The 26,641-nt window shown below is 39.5% G+C and overlaps 1 protein-coding gene across 1 annotated transcript in view; it reads right to left on the reverse strand.

The window, feature by feature from the left end:
• Positions 1–10,685, reverse strand: part of LOC149801061 (small ribosomal subunit protein mS31-like) — a 52,514-nt gene extending 41,829 nt beyond the window's left edge. The window contains exons 1-3 of the mRNA XM_089955095.1: positions 10,588–10,685; positions 2,966–3,058; positions 900–1,067 (exon numbers count right to left, since the gene is read on the reverse strand). Of these exons, the coding sequence (XP_089811221.1) occupies positions 900–1,067; positions 2,966–3,058; positions 10,588–10,679 (353 nt within the window). The 5' untranslated portion in view covers positions 10,680–10,685. The remainder of the gene's footprint in view (positions 1–899; positions 1,068–2,965; positions 3,059–10,587) is intronic.
• Positions 10,686–26,641: the final 15,956 nt, after the last annotated feature.

The following is a 26,641-nucleotide window of genomic DNA, read 5'->3' on the forward strand; positions in this document are numbered from 1 at the left end:
GTAAAACTTAAGGCAAAATCTTAAGGGTTGGCAGGTCTGTAATTTAAGGGTCTTTTTTAAAAGACTTAAGCCAAAATCATAAGGGCTGGCAGGTCCGAGTATGGCAAGTACAAACACTTGAAAATCATGCATCAATGAGAGTGTTGTACCATGTGGTCTAAAATTTACCTAGTCCAAGAAAATTATAAATTTGACAAACTATCTGCCAAATTAAAAAACATTAATCTAAACCACCATCGAAATAAATCAAAATTTTGGAATGGATGGCTTGAATTTCACACACAAAGACTTCATAGGAGGCTTATTCTGTACTATATTGTGTATGGAACCAAGCTTAAAAGCTAGCAACATCTAGAAATGATGAGGGGAGGTAATGGACAAGATTTATTGCCCTTTGTCTACAAGATATAGACATAAAAGATGAAATGTCATCTTATAGTAGGGCTGGATGTGGGAGGTAGCAGATTTATATCCCTAATGTTTCATGTAAACAGGGACTGTATTCAAAGGAGAAATATGATTATGGTTCACTGCTCAATCCACAGAACTCAAAAGGTCAAAAGGCTGGTTTTCAATCACTCAAAGTTATTGCTGAGGTTTCCTAGCATCCTCTACTAATCCTGCCACCTGTGCCTTAAGCATACTCAAGATATCATAAATCAAAGTATTTTAGAGTCATTCCAATTCTGTGAATCTTTTCATCGTGTAAAATTTTTGCAAGCATAACAATGTATCGAAAATTAGCTTGCTTTCTAATGTTGCAAAGTTTGGTGATTTTCAGTTCATCATTGGAACTAGCTATACAAAGTAAATTTAATTTAAATTGGCTTAAAATAAAAAGTTTGTCGTTCAAGCCTTTCATCTTGAACTACAACATCCTATATAACAGTTATTCTTACCCAGTATCTTCTTTTGACTTAGGAGCTTGCCCACTCTTTTGACTCTGAGAAAGTTTAGCTGCAGCTCTTAATTTCTGCAATAGATCAGACTCTATCAACTTTTTATCTCCTGGCAAAGCAGAGGCTACAGATTTTGCTGCAACAACCATCTTCTTGTCCAATCCACCTCTGCAAAAAAGAGTCATTTTGTTCAACTGAATGCAGTTCATTTATGAGTCTAACTGCAAAACTGCATAATGTGATGGCAGATCTGGGTCGATACAATCTGTTAGGAGTAATCAGTAGAACAAAAAACTATGACCATAATCTGCTAGGACATTACGTGACACCACATTTGAATCTATGATGTTTTCAGTTACATCCACCTTATAAAATTATATATATACAGTATTTAGCAAGGAAATATTTACCTGTGTTCTTTGTACTACACATATCTATACCTTTAAAACAAATGTATGTTTACATTATATTACTGGTTTCTGCGATAACAACAGCCAAATATAAGAATAAGACCACTAGGATTTTGTCCTCAACTAATTTACTTCGATATGCAAAATATTATCAAAATTTCACAAAAACTGTGTATATTGCATTTAGGTTTCAATGATAAAATATGTAAATATTTTATATGATAATGTCTCAAGATCTAACTATGACTGAAGTGGAGTTATGTAAGGATTCTTATCTGATAATCTCTCATAATCTAATTATGATCAAAGTGGAATTTTGTAAAGCTTCTATCTGATAATCTCTCATAATCTAATTATGATCAAAGTGGAATTTTGTAAAGCTTCTATCTGATAATCTCTCATAATCTAATTATGATCAAAGTGGAATTTTGTAAAGCTTCTATCTGATAATCTCTCATAATCTAATTATAATCAAATTGGAATTTTGTAAAGCTTCTATCTGATAATCTCTCATAATCTAATTATAATCAAATTGGAATTTTGTAAAGCTTCTATCTGATAATCTCTCATAACCTAATTATAATCAAAGTGGAGTGATGAGAAACCTGCACACAAGCCAAAACATTGATGTACAGGCAATAACATAGTTTAAATCTTTCCAAACAAAAATCCATTGTGACTCCACTATAGCACACTCCATTATAACACGAATTCAGATATAACATGGTCATGGTGTGGCTCCCGAAATTTCATGTACATGTATTTTTCTCATACACGAAAAAATGGTCTTTCTTTAAAGAATGCAATAAAAATCGTAAAAAGTTTATTATCATTTTGGGGAAGAGATCATGTATGAATATTACAAGACAATCGTGGCGTGACTCCTGAAATTTTATATGTATTTTTCTGGTACCCGAAAAAGTATTTTCTTCTTCTTAAAAGTACAAAAAAAAGTAAAAAAAGTTTATTCTGGGATTGGGTAGGCTTCACCAATGTCACATACTTGGACTTTTTTCCTTACCGGTGGCAAAATATACCATCTGGCAATTTATTTTTATTGGAAACATTGTTGGCTGTTTAACTTGTATATACAACCATTGGTTTGGAGTGGAGAAATTCAGAGGCCCCATGAATGGAAGCCAGAAACTGGATATAAAATGCACTGAAATTTATCTATTGTTACATAAAAAAATTCTTTGTCCATACTGACAAACCATCTAGAACAGTGCATTGTTATTTCATAATTCACTTGTCTTGACATGTAGCATGAGTACTCTATGTTGTGAGATATCTGCTTCTTTTTGCTGACATTTCTGGTAATGGAGATCAACCAGATGAGGCATTATCTTGTAATCTATCTTTCATCAGATTTTCGGCCACTCACTAGTAATTACCATATTTACAAAGACTGACATTTGTGTGTGGATGGTATGTAAAATTCCTCTTCTTTTCACTCAGAATTATAAAGAGTTATAGCGGGGTCACACTGTACCTTCAAGAAACTGAAAATGGTTTTTTTTGACAGATAAGTGACTGAAATCCAAGTCCAGAGAGAAAGACTGAATAAAGAATTGCGATGTAAAGAACATGTTACATTTTAAAAAATCTAGCAAAAGAAATGAAGGAATAATCTGCATAGTCCATGGTTCAACATGCCTTTCATCATCTGTCACCTTGGCACTATCTGATTTCTTCTTTAGAAAGAACTGACTGACTGAAAAAGCTCTTGTTCCCGGACACTTATGAATTCTGTAAAATATAACAACAATGAATCATTAGAAATGTATAAACTATTACAAATCACAACTGTTTTACTATCAAAAAGCTAATACACCGATCAAGAAGAAATGTCACCCTAGGTACCCTATATACATGTATAAGTGTGTCTATATAAACCTGTAGGTACTCTATATACATGTATAAATGTGTATATATAAACCTCTAGGTACTCTATATACATGTGTAAGTTGTATATATAATCCTGTCAATAGTGGCCACCTATTGGAAAAGGCACAACTGGCCATTGTACACAGGTGACATCTGTATAGTTTCATCTTTCAAGCTTTTTTTTGAGCAAATACCATGCATTTATTATTATTATTATTATTATTATTATTATTATTATTATTTTATCAAGACTGTTGAATGTGCACTGTTCAATAAAATTATAAAATACATGTTTATGTTTTCTCCAAAGTTCATGTTTCACACAAGATTATTGTATCATGCCTTCCTTATAACATCATATAAATTAAATCAATACCAACTTAAAATAATCACTGATCTTACCTTGTTTTGTGCACCATGACAAAACACTAATTTCACTATTGATTGGCAGCTTAAAACAGAGGATGGAATCTTTGGTAGGTCAGCATGTAATAATTAGGTTTGGAAACAGCTGATCACACATTTCAAACAACATCGGGATCAAGATCTTGCTCAGATCACTCAGACTGTTTGGCTTACGAAAGAGGCCTCTGATGAATTGGGAATCAAAAGAGGTCACATATGGCTTATGTGAGAGGCCTCTGATGAATTGGGAATCACAAGAGGCCATATATGGCTTATATGAGAGGCCTCTGATGAATTGGGAATCACAAGAGGCCATATATGGCTTATGTGAGAGGCCTCTGATGAATGGGGAATCACAAGAGGACATATATGGCTTATGTAATTGGCCTCTGATGAATTGGGAATCACAAGAGGCCATATACGGCTTATGTGAGAGGCCCCTGATGAATTGGGAATCACAAGAGGACATATATGGCTTATGTGAGGCCTCTGATGAATGGGGAATCACAAGAGGCCATATATGGCTTACATGAGAGGCCTCTGATGAATTGGGAATCACAAGAGGCCATATATGGCTATTTTTGTGACCTATGAACTGAAACTTTGCCTCTCTTTACAGTCAAGTTTGAAATGCTGAATGACCCTGACTCTAATGAAAAGGGATGTAACTCATATCTCATTTCCAAGATGAACATTTTTCATCAGATATAGCTTTAATTCACTCAAAGATATCAAATATTACCTGTCACACTTGCACAAAAACTAACAAAACTTGCACAAAGAGCAACTTCGGTTTTTGCTGCAAAGATATGACTACTTTTTCTACCATCCAGCACATGGATTACTTTGACAAAAACTTCATTTTCAAACTTAATATATTAACATCTTCAAGTTAAAATGACAATCTGACTTGAGTACATGAAAGATATGCAATGTCTGCACATCAATTCACATGATAAGTCTTTATCTATACAATGCCTTGCTCATCAAACAAAGGTGGAGGGTGGCAATTGAGCATGGAATCAGTACCAATGGGAAATATTTAGTATACAGTATTTAAAAATTTTAACGGTTTTCGAAATCTAAGTGCTTGATTCACTCGAGCGGCTCGCTATTGTGTATCATCTTTCTTGTCAAATTAAAAACTTATGAAATATAATTATTTTACAAAAATTATGTGATATAAATTAAGATTTAAAAGTACTGAAACAGGTTTCTATAAGTATTTTAATGCAATAACAAGCACTATTGATTAGTGATCAGAATTTTTCAGCCATGTGACTAATGGTTTTTTCTTGTTTCTACAAACAGACATGTATATTTTTTGTGCTGATTAGAACTGTAATTAGCAAAAAAATTTATTTTTAAATATCAAAAATCCATATTTTTTAGACTGATTCTTTGTCATATATTTTTGCTCAAAATGGCAGTTATGAAATTAAGAAGCGAACACAGGAACTTATTTTTTAGCATATAGCCTTTTCCAACATATAAAGTTTGCTCTAATATTACTATTTGTGGTGAAACGTTAATAACAATAAAACTGAACTAGTTCAAAGAATGACATATTATTGTTTATGTTATCAAAAATCCTTCAACAGTACTATTCAGAAGTTCAACTGACTTCCTTTAGAAACCTATGGATGCAGAACATGTTTATAAAAGGTGGACACAATGTTAGCTGCTTTAATCCTATGAATAAATTATTTGCTTCATATTTATTTTCTACATTCAATCTCTCAGCCATATAAGTGATACTTATGAGTACATAATAATTCATATTTATTTTCTACATTCAATCTCTCAGCAATATAAGTGATAGTCCTGAGTACATAATAATTCATATTTATTTTCTACATTCAATCTCTCAGCCATATAAGTGATAGTTATGAGTACATAATAATTAATATTTATTTTCTATATTCAATCTTTCAGCAATATAAGTGATAGTCCTGAGTACACATAATTCATATTTATTTTCTACATTCAATCTCTCAGCCATACAAGTGATAGTCCTGAGTATATATAATTCATATTGGTAGTTTCTGGGTACCTATCTTAATGGATTTGTCATGAAAGGCATCAAATGGCATCTTTACATAGTAAAGGGGTTGATGTCAAAAAATGTCATTATGCAATAAAGGGTTAAACATCAATAACTCCAATGGACTCATTCTCGTTTTTTTTTTTCCATCAGTAAGATGCTGAAGATGCTATCCATTATTTTAAAACTGTAAACCATGAGTACAATGATGTAACAGACAGAAGTTGATTCTTCGGAAGTGTGGCAAAATGCATGATGCAAGACAAGAACTTTACAACAAGGTTAGCATAGTTGTAACCATACCTAGAAAAATACAAAATATATCCTTGATTTTTTTGTATGCATGCTTAACTAACTGAATTTATTTTGCAAACTAAAAAATGGATGTCAATCTGAATGAAGCATACTGTAGAAAGGTCACGGTAAAGTGCTCAAGTGCATTAAAACTGATGACTCCAGGACATTATTGTCGACCATCCTAACTACTTCATACCTATCTTGATTCATGCTCCATGTTTCTCATGACGTCATTTGCTTGTTTTGAGATCCTGATGTCATCATCTTGGTTAATGCCTTTTATTATCAGTGGCAGTAAGTGCTGATTAAGAAATATCGGATGAAACAAAATTGCAATACTTGCTACTATTCAAATGAAAAAAAAAAAAATCCAATGCAAATGCCTAATTTAACTAATACAATATCTGCCACATGTTTATGGCCCCAGAGTGAGTGTTAGCTGTTCAAATCAGGGCCGATGTTCATATGTTAATTTTATTTCCCTTGTAATAAGCGGGAAACCCATGATTGAGATTTTTTTGTGATGGCAAAAGTGATGTAAGAACTTGCTTACTATATAGTACACTTCTTAAATCATGTTAGGAAAAATTAATCTAATGGAAAACAAAAGAGAATGAAATTTTTCATAGAAATATTTTAACATGAGTGGAAAAAAATCTTTGTTATGATATAGCATGGGAATTTTTTTTTATACAAAAATTCACTACATCTTTAAATATGGCATTTTATCAAAAGCTTGAAAGAAAAAATATTTACAAAAGCATCATATTTGTTTCCTTTATTTTTTTTGCCATCATTATTTATAACTGTTTTTTGCAGTTAATATTTATTTGAAAGAAATAAAATATATTACAGATATAAATATTTATAGCACAGGGATATCTTGCCCCAATGTAACATTCCCAATTTTATGTCAGGTGGCATTTATTTCAGGGGTATAAACCATGAATGTACTTCTGGAAATAGAAACATTTTGACACACTTGGAAAAGCGGTAGATGGCAAACAAATTTGAGAGTTTATAAACATTTTTCAAATAATAATAAATTAAGCAGATAAAGTTGAACAATTTCTATGTCGATTTTAATAATTTCATGCAATATTATCATAAATGTGCTACAATTCAATTAATGGAATGAATTGAGGCAAGTGGAGGATATCAATGACTGTAATAACTTAGTGCCTGTCCCTGATTCGTGCATCATGTTTCTTGCAACCTCATGTGCCTAATTAGAAATCATGTCATAAGTTGGGTCAATACTTTTCATTGACAGTGACAGTAAATGCTATTAAGAAATATTTGATGAAATAAAATTTTAATATTAACTATGATCCAAATGATATAAAACAAATTGGAAATGTCCAGTTTTACTGATGCCATATTTACCACAAGTATGTGACCCTGGAGTGAGTGTGAGCTATTCAAGTCAGGGACACATATAGGTTTTCTTTACCTTTTTATTAGTGGGAAACCCATGACAGATACTTTAAAAACAGCAGACACAATGCAAAAATTTGGTTGCTATTATATGCACTTCATGTTAGGCATAATGAATCTAATGAAAAAGTATACAGAATGAAATTTTTCGTCAAAATATTTTAATACAAGAGGAAAACATGTTTGTTATAAAATAACAAGAAAATAATCTTTTAAAAATCCACTAAATCTATAAAGAAAATTTTATTGAAAGTTTGAAAGAAAAATATTAATAATATATATTTTTCTTTGATATTTTTGTCATTATTAATTATAAGCATTTTACTGCAGGTAATATGAGTTTGACAAGAAATTAAATATACACAGCTACCTCGATAATTTGCACCTTGATAACTTGCAAACCCACATATAATGTTGGGTAAGGCATGGATCCCATTTTTTAAACCAAAAAATGTATCCCTATTTGTTGAATTTTTTAAAAATCGTGACCAAAATTGGTAACAGAAACTCTGATATATCACATGTTTTATCGTTAAAAACGGTAGATAAGACCTGGAAATTTTAGTCAACATTATGAAATATCATCTTTTAATAAGAAGTCATATAATTTGTTACATTTCTTTCCAAATGACATTCTTAGTACACCGCAATTAATGATATTCAAAGAAATTTTGATAAATGAAAATGTCTCTTATGCCAAGTGGAGGCAGTACTTTAATTAAAAAAATACCAATTAAATAATTTTTTTATCAAATGAAATTTGTGTTCTAGGTCTATCTTTTAGTTCCTTTTAAGTGTAATCATCATAAATGCAATGTGTCCTCTAGAAATTAAATGTAAAATATGTCAATCTACTGTAACAGCTATGTCTGCGAGCATTCCTCTGAGAACCTAGTAAGTGCCCACTGTCTTTTGATATCAGACTAGTGCAAGCATTTGTTGTATTGTTGCACTAAATAAAAAGTAGGCCTTCTTTTCTGTTATACATTAATTATGTCTTTTGTATCAAATAAAGGAGGTGGAATTTTAAAAAAAGTTAGAAGGCATACAAATCCTACATGCTTAAGGACGAGTGGCCCATGTCATATGTCAGGTAACTCATTTCAGCTGATCACTGAAGACTGTTATAAATGTTATTGTGTATGTAATCTAAATAAACTACCTAAAATTAACCTACTCAGTCATAACTGTAATTAAAGACAGCAAGGCAACCAAGCAAAATGTGTGCTTCATAAAATAAAGTGCTTCATTTCACAGATACGGACACCTTTGGAGATAACAAGTTTCAGAGAATTCCTGAATTCACACATAGAGATATCCTCAAGGATGATAAGAAGTTTCACTATTACTTGCAATGATGAAGACGATTTTCTCACGAAATAAATATCACATGTTTTTGATAAAAAGGAATCTTGTTTGGTAGTGTATCAACAGTTAGTCCGATGCCCTTCTTTGTAACTCCTTGTTGCACAAAATTCTATTGAATATCACTCTGGGAACCAGACTAGTTAACAAAACAAAAAACCGTGACGTAACACATGAATGTTTTTGCATACCATATTGGTTGTTGTAACCAGTTAGAATCAGATTATTGATCGCTCAGATGTTGGACATTTTTAAATAAATTAATTTATAGAGAATAATGAACAACTTCATAAAAAAAAGCACTTTATTGACAATTATTTTCTATGTGATTATAAAAGGAGGATTCAGTCACTTAACAGCCTCTCAACCCCGCAGTTCTCTGGCAGATTTTTGGAAAGCCCCTCTGTAACTCATGCCCTCACTTATAGTGTGGTGTTTTTGGACACTTATGTGTGTGAGTTATCAAGGGAGATGTGTTTTATAGAGGCACATATTAATAATACAGGGACATCATGAACAACTGATTTATATACCTTGACCTAATTGTTGTATTCCAATCTTACATGCCATTGATATAAGGGGCATGAACCATGGATATACATCAGGAAATAGATAAATTTTGACATGCTTGGTAAAACTGCAGGTGGCAATGAATTTTTTGAGTTTTTAAATATTTTTTTAAACTATAAATAAATTATGCAGATATAGTTTGACACTTTAAATGGTAATTTCGCACAATATTATAATATAAGCGTTACAGTTCACATTAAGTGCAAAAGCCATGGCAGGTTTAGGATGAAACATAGTCCTGCAATGTAAGACATCCACCATATTTATGTGTTTTTGGGTCACCATCTTAGTGCCTAAATAATGGTTTTGTGCTGAGTGTTCCGAGGCTGACTATCATTGTAAAATTTTCAGGAATATCTCAAACACTTGACAGTCCATATCAATACTTTTATAGAAATTAAAGTCATATTGCATTAGATGGACTTTACTTACTCTGATCTCTTTCTTCTAATCAATTCAAATTTTTCACAAGCAAATGGCCACATTTACCTACATTTCAATTTGCTGGAATGCAACTGAAACCATGAATGATGAAACTGGATTAACTGAAGTATGTTCTTTAACAAAACAAATAAAAATAAATGTATATTAATATGAAGAAAATGTTTAGATAGCTTCATTTTATTCAAGATACTTATCCATTTAACCTATTTTGACATTCCCCCAACCACTGCATTCCAGCTAACTGAAATGGTGCTCAACTGAACTTGAAAACACAACCATATTCTCGTGTGAGAATCTGAATTTATTAGAAAAAAGAATCATAGTAAATAAATTCTGTCTAAATCAATATGACTTTAATTTGTAGAAATACGTCAATATGAGCTGCCAAGAATGTTAGATATTCCTGAAAATTTGACTTGTCATTCCGATGTTTGTCAACTCAGGAACAAGCTATACAGCGCTATTATTTTAGGGCAAGACGGCGACGCCAAATACAAACATAACAGGGGAGGCGTGTTATACTGCAGTACTAGGGATACAACATTGATCAAGAACGATTTCTCAAATTGTTACATTTCTTTCAACTTATAGAATGCATTTTTCATAACAAACGAATATAAATTTTAAAATACACTTCAATATCATAAACTGAAGTCGGTGATAATATATAAATCTTAGCTTCATCAGTATAGTTACAACGAAAATTGGTTATTGTCAGGAAACTCGGAAACTTTCGACGTCAACGTATAAGTTACTGAGGAAAATACATTGTAAGGCTGTATGTTGCTGGGCAAACTGTGTGTAAAACAATTAGTTAGCAATTTACTACCTAATGCCTGCATGCAGTTTTGTGATATTACAGCTTGAATTTAAAGATATAAGACGGTGGAAACAGTACAATCTCCGATAGGGCGTCGCCATTTTGGGTGTACTGAATACACAAACAGTTCGTGCTTCCGTTCCGCTTTGAAATGTTTAAGAAGTTTTAATAGCACAGAAATGTAGGATGCATACAGATCTAACTTCTGAATTTTAGAGGGTTTTTTTCTCCAACATGTTGTCACCTGTTGTTGTTCCTTGTTCTTCTGTACATAAGAAGTTTCCATATCGTTATTTCTTGCTTATTTCACACACACACATTGCTTTATACAATCAGAAATTTTGACTGTTACAAATATTAACTAAAGCACATGCACAATTGTGCGCACGCCACTATAATTAAACTCAACAACAAAAAAAAAAAAGCACGTAATAAACACAAATATAGGTAGAGATGGGGATATGTATAGTGAGAAAACTGAATTAACAATCAAGATAAAACGATCACACTATTCCAGAGAGTAACCAGTAGAAGCCAAGAGACGACGGAACGTCTTTCGATGTTGCCTGATTCACTAAGTGACGTGTTAACACAAGTACTTGCTAGTTATTTCGAAGATGACATAACTGAGCCCAACAAATACTCCATATCTCTATCATAGGACCAGGGGAGTCAAGAAATTTAAAACTAATACTAATGTGCACACGGTAAGCTCTAAGTCTCAAGTGACCCAGATAAAGCAACTATTTTTTTATTGCAGATTTGTGGGATTCATTGTCGGAGACACTGAAACGGCAATGACAAGGGAAAGATGACGATCGTTTGAGTTTCCCCATCAATCACGACGCTTTAAAGTCTCCATTGTGGATCGAGTTTTAGTACACCGGTTCCACTAACACCTTCCAAAATTATTGGCCAGTTCAAGCCGTCCAACAATCCAATGACGACTTTAACATGACCGATAGAAAGAAAAACTACTCTTCACATGAGCCACGTAACATTTTTCGAAAAGTGATATTTTTGTTTGAAATTTGCATTGCCAAGCTCAGTATTGTCTAACATGATAATTAGCTATATTCAATGTGTTTAGCCCTTGCCATCGTCGTGGGTCGAACGTGTGCCAAGAAGGATAACATAGCAGACATTTAAAAGATCATGAATGAACACTGGACGACCGGACAGACTTCGGCATAGACGAGAGGTAGAACTCTTTTTTACAGCAAGCAGCCATTTCTAAAGAGATCATGTTAGGCATTTTAGCAGTGTCAAGCAAATTGTATTGGTACAGTTATTATTGTGAGAAATGTGACCAAAGTATTTGCAGTCGAGATCAACACATTCAATACGGAGAAACGTGGTGGGTCTTTAACATCCTGAAATCAAGTAAGGAATTCATTGCCCTCCGTGCAAGCAAATCTTAGCCAATCCATCTTGTTAGGAGCAACATTTTATGAAACAAGTTCAACAAAAGAGAAGTGTTTGTGCATTTATTGTACTCCACTTAAGGAAACCAACAATCCGAGGAAACACGTTTATCCTGAGAAGAAAATATGCCGTTTTGTTTTAAGAAATCGTGAATTTCAACATCAATATTGCATTAAAAATAATAGAATGAACAAAAGGAATACTTAAAGGGCCACCAGAACAAGAACAAAAGAAACAAGTTAATTTATCATTTTTACTTTGAATGTACACGATGGACTGGCATGCACGTCCCTATTGTTTCCGTAGAGCATCGTGCTTGTAATAAGTATGTACAAGAACCTACATTTTTTCATTGTCCCAACTGTAGAAATATTTCGAGGATCCAACACTCTTTGCGATTTTGCAGAATGGATATCAGGTTCTACAGAGGACACTTGGAGTGAAGTGTACATCCAATGTTGCAAGGACTGTCATTACTAAGCTATAGTCGAGGCTCACAATTTCTAGGGATACAATAGACAATTTATTTTTAAATACCACGCAGAACAAGATACCAAATGAGTAGTGAATAGGGGCACCCTACGTACAATGGGAATTAGCATTACAGACCCCCCTGGGCAAATCTACGTACAATGGAAATTTAACATGGCGAAAAATCGTGGGCAAATCTACGTACAAGGGGAATTAACATGGGAATAAATCGTGGGCCACTTTACGTACAAGGGGAATTTAACATGGGAATAGAGTTTGGGCTTGTTTAGGGACAAAGGGAATTGAACATGGGATTTTTTTTTTTTTTTTAAAAATTTAAAAAAAGGGTAGGCAATTGAAAAGTCATTCTCTTTTCGAGTAATATGCGTGGCCCTGAAAAGGGCCTTTGGGTTTATGTTAATGTATCCATTAACATAAAGGGCACCGCATTGGTCTTCTTCTTGTCCTTAGGCTGCGTCTCACTGTAGGACCGTAAATCAGGACTCTTTTGAGGCATCCTTGTCTTTCTACGTAGATCCTACGTACCCACAGACTGGTGTCTGTCCTGTGGACAACGGTCCACTTGGATCGGACATACATGGGTATGTCCGTCCGGAACATCATGGAAGACACAAGCGTAGAAGATTGCACATCGGTCCACATCTTGAAGCGACGAGAACAGGTGAATCAATGCACTGAACTGCGCTTATTTATAGGTAGAGGAAGGATTGAAACGGATTGAGTTCATTCACCAATCCGAACACGCGTTACAAAATTCAGTCAGCCCGCATCCAATCCGAAGAGAGTAGTCTGTGACGTCAGTTGGTCTATATAGATTCGCTAGCGCTTGTGTGCAGTCAATCTATGCGACAGTGATTCAACATGACGGAAATTCAGAAAACGATCCATTGGGATGTACCAACAGGGGAGACTGCCCAAGGGAACCCGGACTTACTTTCAGAAAAGTACTATTCCATTCGAGAGACGGAAAAGCGCTCCTCTAGAAAATTTAGAACCACGGCTTACACCTACACAGTGAAGTTTAAAGATTTCAAGGCTGACGTACCATTGGAGAAAGCAGAAGGGTTTATCACCGAGATGTGGGATTCTTTGCTCACCGCACTCAAGCGACAATGTCAACCCAAAGAAGACGATCGCTTGACACTATCCATAGATCACGACAGCTTGAAATCCCCTGTTTGGATCGAGTTTAGCAGACCCGCAGAACTAACCCCTTCCAAAGTCATGGACAAGATTCAACACGTACAACAATCTAACGATCAGTTTGACATCACCGATGGTAAAGCCACACTGAAAATGGCACACGTCTCTCTTCCTCAAGGGACTGTACGCAAAAAGGTCTTATTGGTGAACGACCTTCGCAGCACCAAAACAAGTCTCGTCCGAATTAACAACACTCATGACCAGATGTGTTTAGCCCGTGCCATCGTGGTGGGACGAACCTATGCCAACAAGAACGACACGGCAGAATGGAAAAGAACTTGGAACACTATTCAACGTTCCTATCGAGCCAAACAACGAAACGAAGCAGAACTCCTGTTGCAACAAGCCGGCCTGTCCAAAGACACACCCTGTGGCATTCCTGAGATGCAAAAATTGCAAGATGTCCTAGCTCCACGCTACACCTTGAAAGGGCACCCTCAAGAAATGCGCGGACCTCCGTTGTTTCGAGGCCAAAATTTTAAGGACGGAAAATACATTCATCTTTATTATCACGATGACCATTTCGATACCATTACCAGTATCACCGGATTCCTGGGATACAGTTATTATTGTGAGAAATGTGATTATGGTTATAACAATCGAGAGCAACACAAGCATTGTGGATCGAAATGCCCAGGATGTTTGGCCTCTCCACCCTGTCTGAGCGAAGAACCAGTGCCTTGTTCAACTTGTCTGCGCACGTTTGTCAGCCCTGCCTGTTACCAACAACATTTGAAGACACAAGGTTCACAGAAGAAATGTGCTTGTCAACTGCTGAGATTGTGCCCTACCTGTGGACAAGGCATATGTACCAATACTGCCAAGGCACACGTATGTCAAGGAAAGAAAAAATGTCACATTTGTCACCACATCGTGGACTTGGAACACCAATGCTACGTGCAAAAATACCAACCCCCACCAGAGAAAGAGGACGGTCACAAGAAGAAAGGCAATTTCATCATTTACGATTTCGAATGCATGCAAGAAACCGGCATTCACATTCCTAATTTCTGCGTGGCTCATCGAGCGTGCGAGAAGTGCATTCAAGAACCTATCTTCAGTCATTGCCCTCACTGGAGCAAGATTCCCGGAGGGCGTGAAAAAATCTTTCGAGGACCGAACACGTTAGCCGATTTTGCCCAATGGGTCTTAGATCCCATCGACAAGACGTGGAGCCAAGAGGACATCGAACGTTACGGAGATTGTCATCGGCATGCCACGGTGATGGCTCACAATTTCTCCGGATACGATGGACAGTTTCTTCTCAGATACTATACGGAACAAGGCACCGAGCGTCCTAAAGTGACTTTGAACGGAGCCAAAATCATTTTCATGCAAGTGGGACAAGTACAGTTTAAAGATTCGATGAGCTACTTGGCCATGCCTTTGAGCCGAATGCCTAAAACGTTTGGAATGACAGAAATGGCTAAAGGGTACTTTCCACACTTTTTCAATACGGAAGCCAATCAACACGCCGTTCTACCCCATTTACCTGAGGCTCACTATTACGACCCCGACAACATGCGTACCGAACAACGAGAAGCTTTCTACGCTTGGTACCAGGCTCACGCCTCGGACCCTTTCGACTTTCAGGAAGAAATGCTAAAGTATTGTCGTTCTGACGTGGACATTCTACGGCGTTGCTGTGGAAAATTTCGAGAACTGTTCATGGAACACGGAGGGGTCGATCCTTTGAAAGAAGCTTGCACCATTGCCAAAGCGTGTTCCTTAGTGTACCGCCAAAGATTCATGCCTGAAAACACCGTGGCTGTCATCAGTCCTCAAACGACCCACTATGTCAAACGTCAATACTCGGTCAAAGCCCTACGTTGGTTAGATTACTTGTGCGACAAGGAAGACAAGTGGATTCAGCATGCTCGCAACGGAGGGGGCGAAAAGACCATCGGAACATATTCGGTCGATGGCTGGGACTTAGAAAACCCCAAGATCGTGTACGAGTTTAACGGTTGCTTATTTCACGGATGTCCCGTCTGTTACCTTGACCGTAGCACTAAAAATCAGTTTTTGCAACGAACCATGGAAGACTTGTACCGGGACATTTGTCAGCGACGCCTAAAGTTAGAACAGGAAGGATACCAAGTGGTGGAAATGTGGGAACACGAGTACGATCACCGTATGAAAACCGATCCCGAGTTTAAACGTCTCGTGGAAAGTTACCAGTTCATGGACCCGCTGAACCCGAGGGATAGTTTGTACGGAGGAAGGACCAATGCCACCTGTTTGCTGTACCAAGCCGACGAAGAGAAAGGAGAAGAAATCAAATACTTGGACGTGTGTTCGCTGTATCCCTACGTGTGCAAATATTGTCGCTTTCCTGTAGGGCACCCGCAATTGCTGACGGAACACATCGACCTGAGAAGGCTTGATCAAGTGTGAAGTTTTGCCTCCCACGAACCTATACCATCCCGTCTTACCTCACCATTGTCAAGGCAAACTGATGTTTCCCTTGTGTCGTACTTGTGCCGAAACGTGCAACCAAGACCAACCTTGCCATCACACCTAGGAAGAACGTGCCTTGACGGGAACCTGGGTCAGCGTAGAATTGTTCAAAGCTCTGGACATGGGATACCAACTGTTAGAAGTGTACGAAATTTGCCACTTTCCCAAGACACAACAATACCACAGGGGTGACCCCACACAGAAAGGCATTTTCGCCGACTACGTGGATGCCTTTTTGAAACTGAAGCAAGAAGCCAGCGGCTATCCGTCCTGGTGTCACACTCCCGAAGACCAAATACAATTCAAAGAGAAATACTATGAACAAGAAGGCATCTCTTTAGACCACATCGAGAAAAACGAAGGCAGGCGATCGTTTGCCAAAGTGATGTTAAATTGCTTGTGGGGTAAAATGGCACAACGACCGTGTTTACCCAAGACGGAATATTTGACAGAACCTTCCCGCTACTTCCAGATGATTCACGACAAAACCAAATACATGAAACACGTGGACGTCGTTCGCGAGGATTTGATCTTGGTCAATTACGAAGAAGATCTGGACTTTGTACAAGACGACCCTTTTGGAAATGTCATCATTGCGGCTTACGTGACAGCCCATGCTCGCTTAAAATTGTACGAAGCTTTAGAACTGTTAGAAGAACGCGTCCTGTACTTTGACACGGACAGTTGCATTTACATCCATCACCCGAGTCAACAGCACCCTGACATCGAAGGAGACCGTTTAGGAGCCTGGACAGACGAGCATCCCGACGACAAGATTCTAAGTTTCGTCAGTGGCGGTCCCAAAAATTACGGCTACGAATACCGGGACAAACAAGAAGTGCACACCACGTGCAAAGTGAAAGGACTGACTCTGAATTATCGTACCAGTCGTGTGGTCAACTTTGGGGTATTGAAAGAAGCCTTGCAATCGGGAGAGGATGGAAACTTTAAAGTGACCACCTATCAACCGAACAAGATTGTACGTTTACCCACTCACCACATCGTCAGTCGACCGTTGGAAAAAGTCTATCAAATCGTGTACCAGAAGCGAGTGCGACTTCCCAATCATTTCACCTTACCGTATGGACACGTTGGTATAAAACATTGGTTGTAAGAGGATAGTCGCACGCTAGAAGGATGACTTCGCCACAGCAAGAATCGACTGAGAAACCCAATGAGAACTCCAAGTTCAAACCCTACCATTTTCCAGTCTTCTTACCTGACTATTGTGATTGTGCCCGTCGATTGGACACGTTTCAGAAATGGCCTACGGATAGGGAAGGATTACCTTCTTCGCATGTTTTAGCTAGAACAGGATTTGTCTACTTGGGACCTGAGTCAGGATTGGGATACGAGGTACAGTGTTTCGCTTGCGGACTGAAGTTACGAATGGATCTATGTATCTATAAAGATTCAGCTATTCTGGAACATACTCGATGGTGTCCGCACTGCCCTTACCTTTCTATGGCCTTTCCACCCATCACACTACGGTACAATGTTGACGGTACCTTAGAGACGGTACCTTCCAGAACAAGACATAAAAAACGTAAAAAAGGAAAGATGTACAAGCTGGAGACTGCATTGCGACTAGTATAAAAAGGGGGTTATGGTCAAGATCGATAGTTCATTGTGACTACCAAGACCGAGCGAACAAGATGAATACTTTCAGAGAAACACAGAACAAGTTGTTTAGAAAGGCACATAATTCAAGTGTGAGGTTTCGGAAGTGGAATGCGATTGTGAGCCTTGCGATGGGTACGATGCTGTACGTTGTGACCTGAGCGATGCCGTAAAGCATCATGGGAACTTTGTTCTCACTGCCCCTATCATGGAAAGTGATGCTGTGCGTGTCTAACCTGAGGGATGCGAAAGTGATGCCGCTCGTCCTCTTGGACATTTTACTGGGTTTCGTTTTAAAGGGGAATGTTCACCTTCACGTCTACCCCCCTACGGATGTCATCCAGCCCTGAGCAAACTCCTGCCCATGTCACTCAACCCTCATCGAAACGAACCTGTGAAAGACGAATATTCGTTTCCTGTGCGTTTGTCGGAATACTGCGACTTTGAAAATCGTCTTCAGTCGTTCAAAGGAAAATGGCCTAAGTATCTGGGAGGACCGACCCCCGAAGAATTAGCCAGAGCCGGATTTTTCTACTTGGGCGAAGGAGATAAAGTCAAGTGCTTCAGTTGCGGTGTGTCACTTCACCACTGCGAACCGCAAGATTCGGCCTACGTAGAACATGCTCGATGGTCACCGAATTGTCATTACTTACCCTTAGTGGGACCGAGACATTGAAGTAACTTACCATAATCTGTTCATGGATACTTTACAAGAGAACATTCGTGCTTTGCCTGTGGAGTTGAGAGAACGCATTTACCGAGAGCTGGTCAAAATACAAGTGAAACGTAAAGAACAATTGCATCCGTTACGTCACCGGTGTTTGAACCACTGGTACCTGAAGGCTATACAAGGATTGATTCAATTGAAAGTGTTCCATCGGACAGAGATTGATCAACGATCCTCTAGTTTTAAAAAGGATTGGTTTGTTATGGACGATTCTACCTACATCATTGTAAACTTACTGCATCGAATTCCAGAGGAAGAGTTAACGAATTACCAACATCTTGAACACAATGTCAACTTAGTGAAAGAGGAAACTTCTGAACGAATTGTGATGTGCAAATTAGTGACTAAACGATTTAAATTCGACACTGAAGTAAAACCATGTTTGTGCAAAGAGTACATTTCTTGTGTCAGACCAAAGAGGATTTAGTATGACCTATTCATGGATACTTTGCTAGAGAACATTCGTGCTTTGCCTGTGGAGTTGAGAGAACGCATTTACCGAGAACTGATCAAAATACAAGTGAAACGCAAACTCAAAGTGATTCATCCGTTTTTAAATTATGCTCTGTTCCAAAGTACAAGAAGACTGATTATGAGTGGATATTACATCAGGCACAAAGTTAAACGGGGCTATTGGCCACCACCCAACGATTCCAAAAACAGTGTATATACTTATGGATACTTTACAAGAGAACATTTTGGGCTTGCCTGAGGAGTTGAGAGAAAGGATTTACCGAGAACTGGTGAAAATACAAGTGAAACGTAAAGAACAATTGCATCCGTTACGTCACCAGATCTTTAACCACTGGTACCTGAATGGTATAAGAGGACTGATTCGTCAGAAATTTTTTCAGTGGTCAGACCTTGTTGAACACTTTCAGTTTGGGGATGATGATGGACTAGACGTTCGTAATTTTGGTTACTTCGAGATTCACTTATTGCAACGTATTGAGGAAGACGAGTTAAAGGATTACCAACATTTGTTACATGGAATGTGCTTAAAACAAGACGAAACATCTAGACAAACTCTGACGTTTCAGTTACAGTATGTAACATTTAAATTCCCTACTGGAGAACGAACATGTTTAGTTAGAAATTTACCTTTATTGCTTCCGAAACAAAGACACTATAAAATCAAGTTGCCATGCCACGGATTATGTCACATATTATTGAACAGATTCCGTGAAAGGAACTCACTGACCATATTCAAACCGTGGATCATTACCATCGATTATTACAAGAACTGTATCCATTCAATTTGGATCGACAAGTGGTGTGTGTCTTAGTGACTTGTTTTCTGGGATTTCGTTTACCAGCCGATTCTTTGTGGACTCTTTACGATCAGTACTTACCACCTCAATGGCCTTAAATGGTCACGAAAAACTCCTTTTGCTCAAAGCCTTGCGGTTTCATCTGGATACTTCTCGACCTCAACAGGAAAAAAAGATTCGTCAACTTTTAGCTACCCAAGACGTGTATGACGATGTGTGTGTAGCTTGTGACTTACATCCCCATTGGACAGATGTCCGTGCCTGGAAAGAATGGGATTTTGAGGCTTGGACCCAAGAAGTGGCCCAGTATGCACGAGAGTTGTTCAAGGAAAAAAGTTACTTTTCAACCCGTGTTAGTGACGGTGCCAGAAGAACCCGTCACCCAGGACGGACTGTCGTGGACAGACCTGAAAGACCCTTTCGGGAGGACACTTGTGTGACCTTACCCCCTACTATAGAACTGGTTAGAACATTACCCAAAACATGTTGTACAGACACTTGTGTTTATTCCACGTTAATGGTTATCATGTGCCTTTTATTCTTGTACTTAAGACTTTGGCTTTTATGTATTTTTGTCTTTCGTATTCATGTTTAAAACATTCAATAAACGTGTTCTGAAAAAAGTATATAAACTCTTGTCTTGTTTGTTTTCGTGTCACAAGTGACATTCCTGACACAGTGGCTACCTCTGCTATCTCTGCTCCCTCTTCCTCTACTGTCAAAGTCATCGACGAACACTTAGATCGTGCCAGTTGGGAGGCTTTGTATCTTCGCCATCCCTTTAACATGCTCATTGCTGGACCTAGCAGTTCAGGCAAAACCGAATTCGTCAAACGTTTGATCCAACATAAACATCATTTGATTGATCGGCCACCTCAACGGATCGTGTGGTGTTACAAAGAGTGGCAATCGGCGTACAACCTCTTGCGAGAAAGTCAAGGCGATTCCATCGTGTTTGTGGAAGGCATTCCTAAAGAAGACGACGGCATCGTCTCTGACTCCCGTCAGACCCATTTGGTCATTTTTGAAGACATGTTAGGAGAAGACGAAGAAGAAATTAAACTGTGGTTCACGCGTAAAGGGCATCACCGTAATGCCAGTGTCGTTTACATCACTCAAAATTTGTTTCAACAAAGTAAAGTCCATCGCACCATCAGTCTCAATGCGCATTACGTGGTCTTGTTTAAAAGCCCTCGAGATAAATCGCAAGTGCAAGTCTTAGCCAAACAGTTAGGAACGCCTTGGCTGACTCAGGCGTGCGACGATGCCACTCAAACGCCACATGCCTATTTACTCGTCGATTTGAAACCTACGACCCCCGAGGATTTGCGATTTCGTACCCACTTGTTTCACCACTGGTGCCAAGACGGAGGGCCTGTCCTGTACACGTCTCCGTCCTCGACTTCATTTCACTCCCCATAAAAAATCTATAAAAACCTCAGGCCCTTTTTCGTCTGTCTCACACAGTGTGAACATGACGTCCCTTCAGTCGCATCTTCCCGTCAAATTGATTCGTGCCTTGTATGGCATCAGTCGAGAAAAAATCCACAAATACGAGCTCGTGTCTTAGAAGCTAGTCTCAAAGAAGTCTTACGATGGTTCACGGTGACGGCACGTCAAATACTCCAAGGAATCATTCAGATTCCTCATCAAACCAAACGCTTTTTCGATCGAAACAAAGTCGCTTTGGTTCAACTGGCCGATCCCCGCATCGACACTCAAACAAAAAAACAAATCATTTTGAAACCTGGAGGGAGCGGTACTCTAGGAGAGGTCATCATTCGCTCACTCTTAAGATGGGATCCTAATGCCCCCAAAGTTATCCCCAAGAAAAAAGTCCAACAAAGCCCCAAGAAGAAAAAGTAAAAGACCAGGTCCCCAAGGAGAACTTCTCCAGTGGCGGGACCCTCCTCTGACCAGACACCACCCCGGAAAAAGAAAAGAAGCCCCCAGAGAAAGAAACAGAGAAAAAGTCCCCAGAAAAAGAAAAGTCCACAGTAAAAAACTAGTCGCAAGAGAGGCACTTCGGGCAGGACGCAACTTTACACTCGCAAGCCACGACCTGCCACGGCAGTGACACGGTCACCGGCAGCCTCACGTTCATCCACTTCCCCGTTGATGACACCAAGAACTGAAGAGTACTTGGAGACGTTGATCACACCAAGAACATCTCCGTTGATGACCCCCAAAAGAACTTCCCCAGTGGCAGGACCCTCCAATTTAGCGGCAGTGGCTGCTGCTCACAAAGTACCTTCTCCCAAAATCAAAGTCCATGAAAGATCGGGCATGTTACAAAGTTTACTGGATTTGTCCAAGCAAGAACTGGCTCGATTTAGTCCGTTGCGAACCCCTGCACGACGTGTCATGCCTGTCCTCAAACTGATACGACGTAAAGACAATCAGTGGCGACGCGTTCCAGTATAAAAAAGGTGTGTGACCAAGTCGGGGGTATCAGTGTTTTTTGGTGCTCCTGAAGACTCAAAGATGTCACCCTCCAGAAAACCCCAAGGAAAGAAAAGAAAAGGACTACCACCACGTTTAGTCAAACATGGGGACATGTTATCTGTCCTGTCCAAAGCTTCTTCTCCTCTACGAAAAAAACTCATTCAATCGGCCTCCAAAGAGGTCATTGATACCGTGTGCGAATGTTGTTTGAACGTCTTGAAAGGCACGATCCCTTTGTCCAAACACCAGAAACAATGCTTAAGCAAACATCGTCACGTTCTTCGCCAAATGGTTCGAAAGAAAATTCCCATTCGTCAAAAGAAGAAGATGTTAGTGCAACGTGGAGGCATTTTGCCTCTCTTGTTAGGCCCCATACTGAAAGGAGTCTTGGGAACCATGTTGGGAGGACTGGTGGGAGCAAGATAAAAAGGCCCTCGGAAGTCCCAAGATCTCAGAATCAACCCCTGACAACCCCATGGAAGGACGAAAACTAGCTTTAGTGCCTTACAAACGATGGATGGAATACCATCGGTGGCAAGAACAACGCACCCCGCATTTACCTCCCAATCCCCATTTGAGCGAGATGTCCCAGTTACAACACGAATTGCAGTCCTTGATGGATCGCCAAGATTTGTCCGAAACAGAAAAATCGCAAAAGTACGGTCAACTCTTGCAACGACTACAACTCTTTCACAAGAAAGCTTTAGACGAAACAGTTCTACCCACTCTGAAAGATTTTAAGACCTTGATGAAAAGTCCAGCACCATCACCAGTACCAGTACCACCACTACCAGTGACCAAGACAGAAAAAGGAAAAGAAGAAGAAGAAGAAGGGTTTCAAACTCCACCAGAAAAAGTACGCAAGTTAACAACACCACCTACCTCCAGAATTGGATGGATTAAAAAGATGATGGCCACCCCTTCTTCCTCACAAGAGAAAAAGAAAGTGAAGACAGAAGTGAAACAAGAACCGATATCCCCCGCTCAGACATCCTCCTCTTCAACACCTATTGCCGGTCGCACACGCAAAGCATTGCAATCCAAGAAAATACCCCAAGAGAAAAAGAGTAGCATCCTCCAAGAGTGGGTGTCTTATTAACACACAAACACACCAAAAATGGAAAAAGTTTTAGCTAGCATTTACTACGATCCCTCGCATCCTGCAGGTTACGCAGGAGGTCAAAAATTGTATCGTGCTGCCAAAACGCGACTGAAAAGTCTCCGTTTACCTCAAGTGCAACGATGGTTACAAGAACAAGCTACCTACACTTAACACAAACCCATTCGACACAAGTTTGCCAGAAGTCGCACCCGAGTGGAAGGCATCGATCATCAATGGCAAGCCGATTTAGCCGATGTCTCTCATTTGGCCAGCTACAATCGTGGCTACAAATATTTGTTTTGTGTCATCGACGTCTTTTCCAAATTTGCCTGGGTCGTGCCCTTGACTTTCAAATCGAGCAGCGAGTTAGTGCGAGCCCTGCAACGGGTGTTGAAACAAAGCGGTCGTCACCCTCTTCGATGGCAAACGGACAAAGGCACCGAATTTCTGAACCAAGCTTTCCAAAAAGAATTAAAGAAACGTGACATTCATTTTTTTACCACCGAGAATCCCGAAACCAAAGCCAGCATCGTGGAACGTTTTCAACGCACTTTGAAAGAACGCATGTGGAAATATTTTACGCATCACCACACTCAGAAGTACATCGACATCTTACCGCACCTGGTGAAAGCGTACAACCAATCTTACCATCGAAACATCGGACGTGCCCCGCAAGACGTGACTCCCGAGAACGAAGTGCTGGTGTTCGAGCGTCTGCTTGGTACGTCCCCGACGAGGGCTGTCCCCAAGAAAAGTGGAGTGTTGGCCGTAGGAGATTGGGTGCGCATTGGCAAAACCAAACGCACTTTCGACAAAGGTTACTTACCTAACTGGACAACCGAATTGTTTCGCGTCGCTGGACGAGTGCATGGCCGTCATCCTGCCGTCTATAAATTGGAAGACATGAACGGAGAAGTGCTCAAAGGAACGTTTTATTTACCCGAGTTACAACGTGTCACCAAAAAAGAAGACGACATGTACGACATCGAAAGCATTCTCGAACGCAGAACCCGTAAAGTGGGCAAACGACGTGTCAAAGAAGTCAAAGTACGTTGGAAAGGATATCCACCCAGTTTTGATTCTTGGATCGACGCTTCGCAAGTCATCGACTATAAAAAGAAGTGACCATCATGCCCTTTCACACAGCAGACGCAGCTACGTCGACCACTCCTCCTTCACCCAGTTCTTCTGTGCAAGATTTACAAAAACAACCTTTGTGGGTGTGGTGCGGAGAACGTGTGCCTAAAACGCAAATCGTCTTTTTCTGCCAAATCTTCGTGGTGTATTGTGTCATCGGGGCAGCCATTGCCAATCTGAGTTTGCAACAAGGAGACAAACAATCCCTCCCTGAAATTCTCCTCGAACGGGAACCTTGTGTCCAGTGCCAGTGTCAGTGCCAGTCACCAGTCCAACCACAACCAGAACCCCATTTTGAGCGGAAACACGCCTCTGACGTTCAGTAACCCCTCGGACAGCCACAGAACTCTGGAATTATGAGTCACCAAAACCAATTTTACTTAACCTTACCCAGTGACAGTTCCATGGAGGTGTTTCCCCACAACACGTTGTGCTGTTACACGGCCAAATTACCTCAGGCCATCCCCTTAGATCACGAAGCCCATTGGGAAGTGGCTTTAGTGGAAATCATTCACCCGACCCAAGTCCTCAATATCCTTCCCAATCAAATTTTTTTTGATGTGGAAGTTCATGACCAGCAAATGCAGCAGTGGATGGATAGCAATGTCAAATATGACAAGAAAACCCGTACACAAAAGTACACCACCTATCACTTGTTTATTCCCCCAGGGTATTATTTTAATGGTCAACATTTGGTAAGCACCATAGCCACCAGGTTTAATGGCGTGTTTCTGAAAGCTTTGGAGCATATCAACAAAAGTGTCACCATGGAGTACCACAAAGCAGCTCGTCGCTTCTCGATGAAATTTGAACGAAGTAAAATCATGTCCATTTTATTTTGTCATGAATTGTTTGACATGTTGGGCGGAGACATGAACATGAGAATGGCCATGATCAAGAAAAACGAATTACCCATCGTTTACGACAACGAGTCGTTTAGCAAGTTATTTCGTACCCCAGTAGAACTGAATCAAGGACTGAATTTGATGTTCGTGTATTCCGATGTGGTGGAGTACAACGTGGTGGGACACACCTCCGTACCGTTACTACGTGTCATTCCTTTCAAAGTGGATTCTGCCACGAACGCTGACGAGGAAGGTGGAAACACTTACCACGTCCACCGCGAATTTGTACATCCTCACTATTTGCCCGTCAGCAAGTCGTATTTGGACACGGTCAACATTACTATAAAAGGAGATTTGGGACAAAATATTCCATTCGCCAAAGGGAAAGTCACGGTGAAACTCCATTTTCGAAAACGGTTTTCTCACGACACTTAAGTCATGTACCCAGTGTACCGAGTGGTTGCTCGACAGCGAGGACACGGTTTAGGAGATATGTTAAAATCGGCCTTTCGTTCGGTGGCCCCGGTGTTGAAACCGATGGTGACACGCGGATTGCACGCCTTGAAAGATGCGGCACTGACGCAAGGCAAAGAATTTCTCCAAAATGTCATCATCGACAACAAAACCCTAAAGAAGCCTTCATGAGGGCAGGCCAAAATGTCTTGCTGCAAACGGGCAAAGACATTTTTGGTCGCCGAGAAACACCTATAAATGCTCAGCACGCTACCGAGTCAGGCATTCAGCAAGGACAAGGCAGAAAGAGACGACGCAGAAAACACCCTTTCACCAGACTTCAAGCTAGAAAGGCCAAGAAAAGAAGAACCGTTCGAGACTTAGACGTTTTCGATTATTGAGAAAGAACAAAAAAATGATGCACCGAGAGTCTTGCGCTTGTTCCAAGTCGGAACTGGATCTGTTTGCCATGCCCCCCACCATGATGACCATGCAAGAATCCCAGTGGGTGGAATTTCACCCCGTCTCCTCTTTGACGGATTCCGCTCCCATCGAGTTTGAAATCAAAGGACAGCCCGAAGATTACATCGATCTGAATAGCAGTTACTTGTACCTGAAAGTCAAAATTCTAGATAAGACTGGAGGTCCTATAGACGATGAAGCAGTAGCTCCCGTCAACAATTTCATGCATTCCTTGTTCAGTGGAGTGGACTTGTACTTGAATAACAAACTGGTTAGTAGCAGCATGGATACTTACCCTTATCGTGCCTACCTGGAAAATCTCTTGACGTACGGAATAGATGCCAAGAACACTCATCTCAATGCCTGTATGGTATGGGACGCTGACGAACCTACCAAGTTTGAAATATTGGAAACTGATGAA

Source organism: Sinohyriopsis cumingii, chromosome 4, assembly GCF_028554795.1.
Source record: "Sinohyriopsis cumingii isolate HCF-2022 chromosome 4, ASM2855479v2, whole genome shotgun sequence".
NCBI lineage: Eukaryota > Metazoa > Mollusca > Bivalvia > Unionida > Unionidae > Sinohyriopsis > Sinohyriopsis cumingii.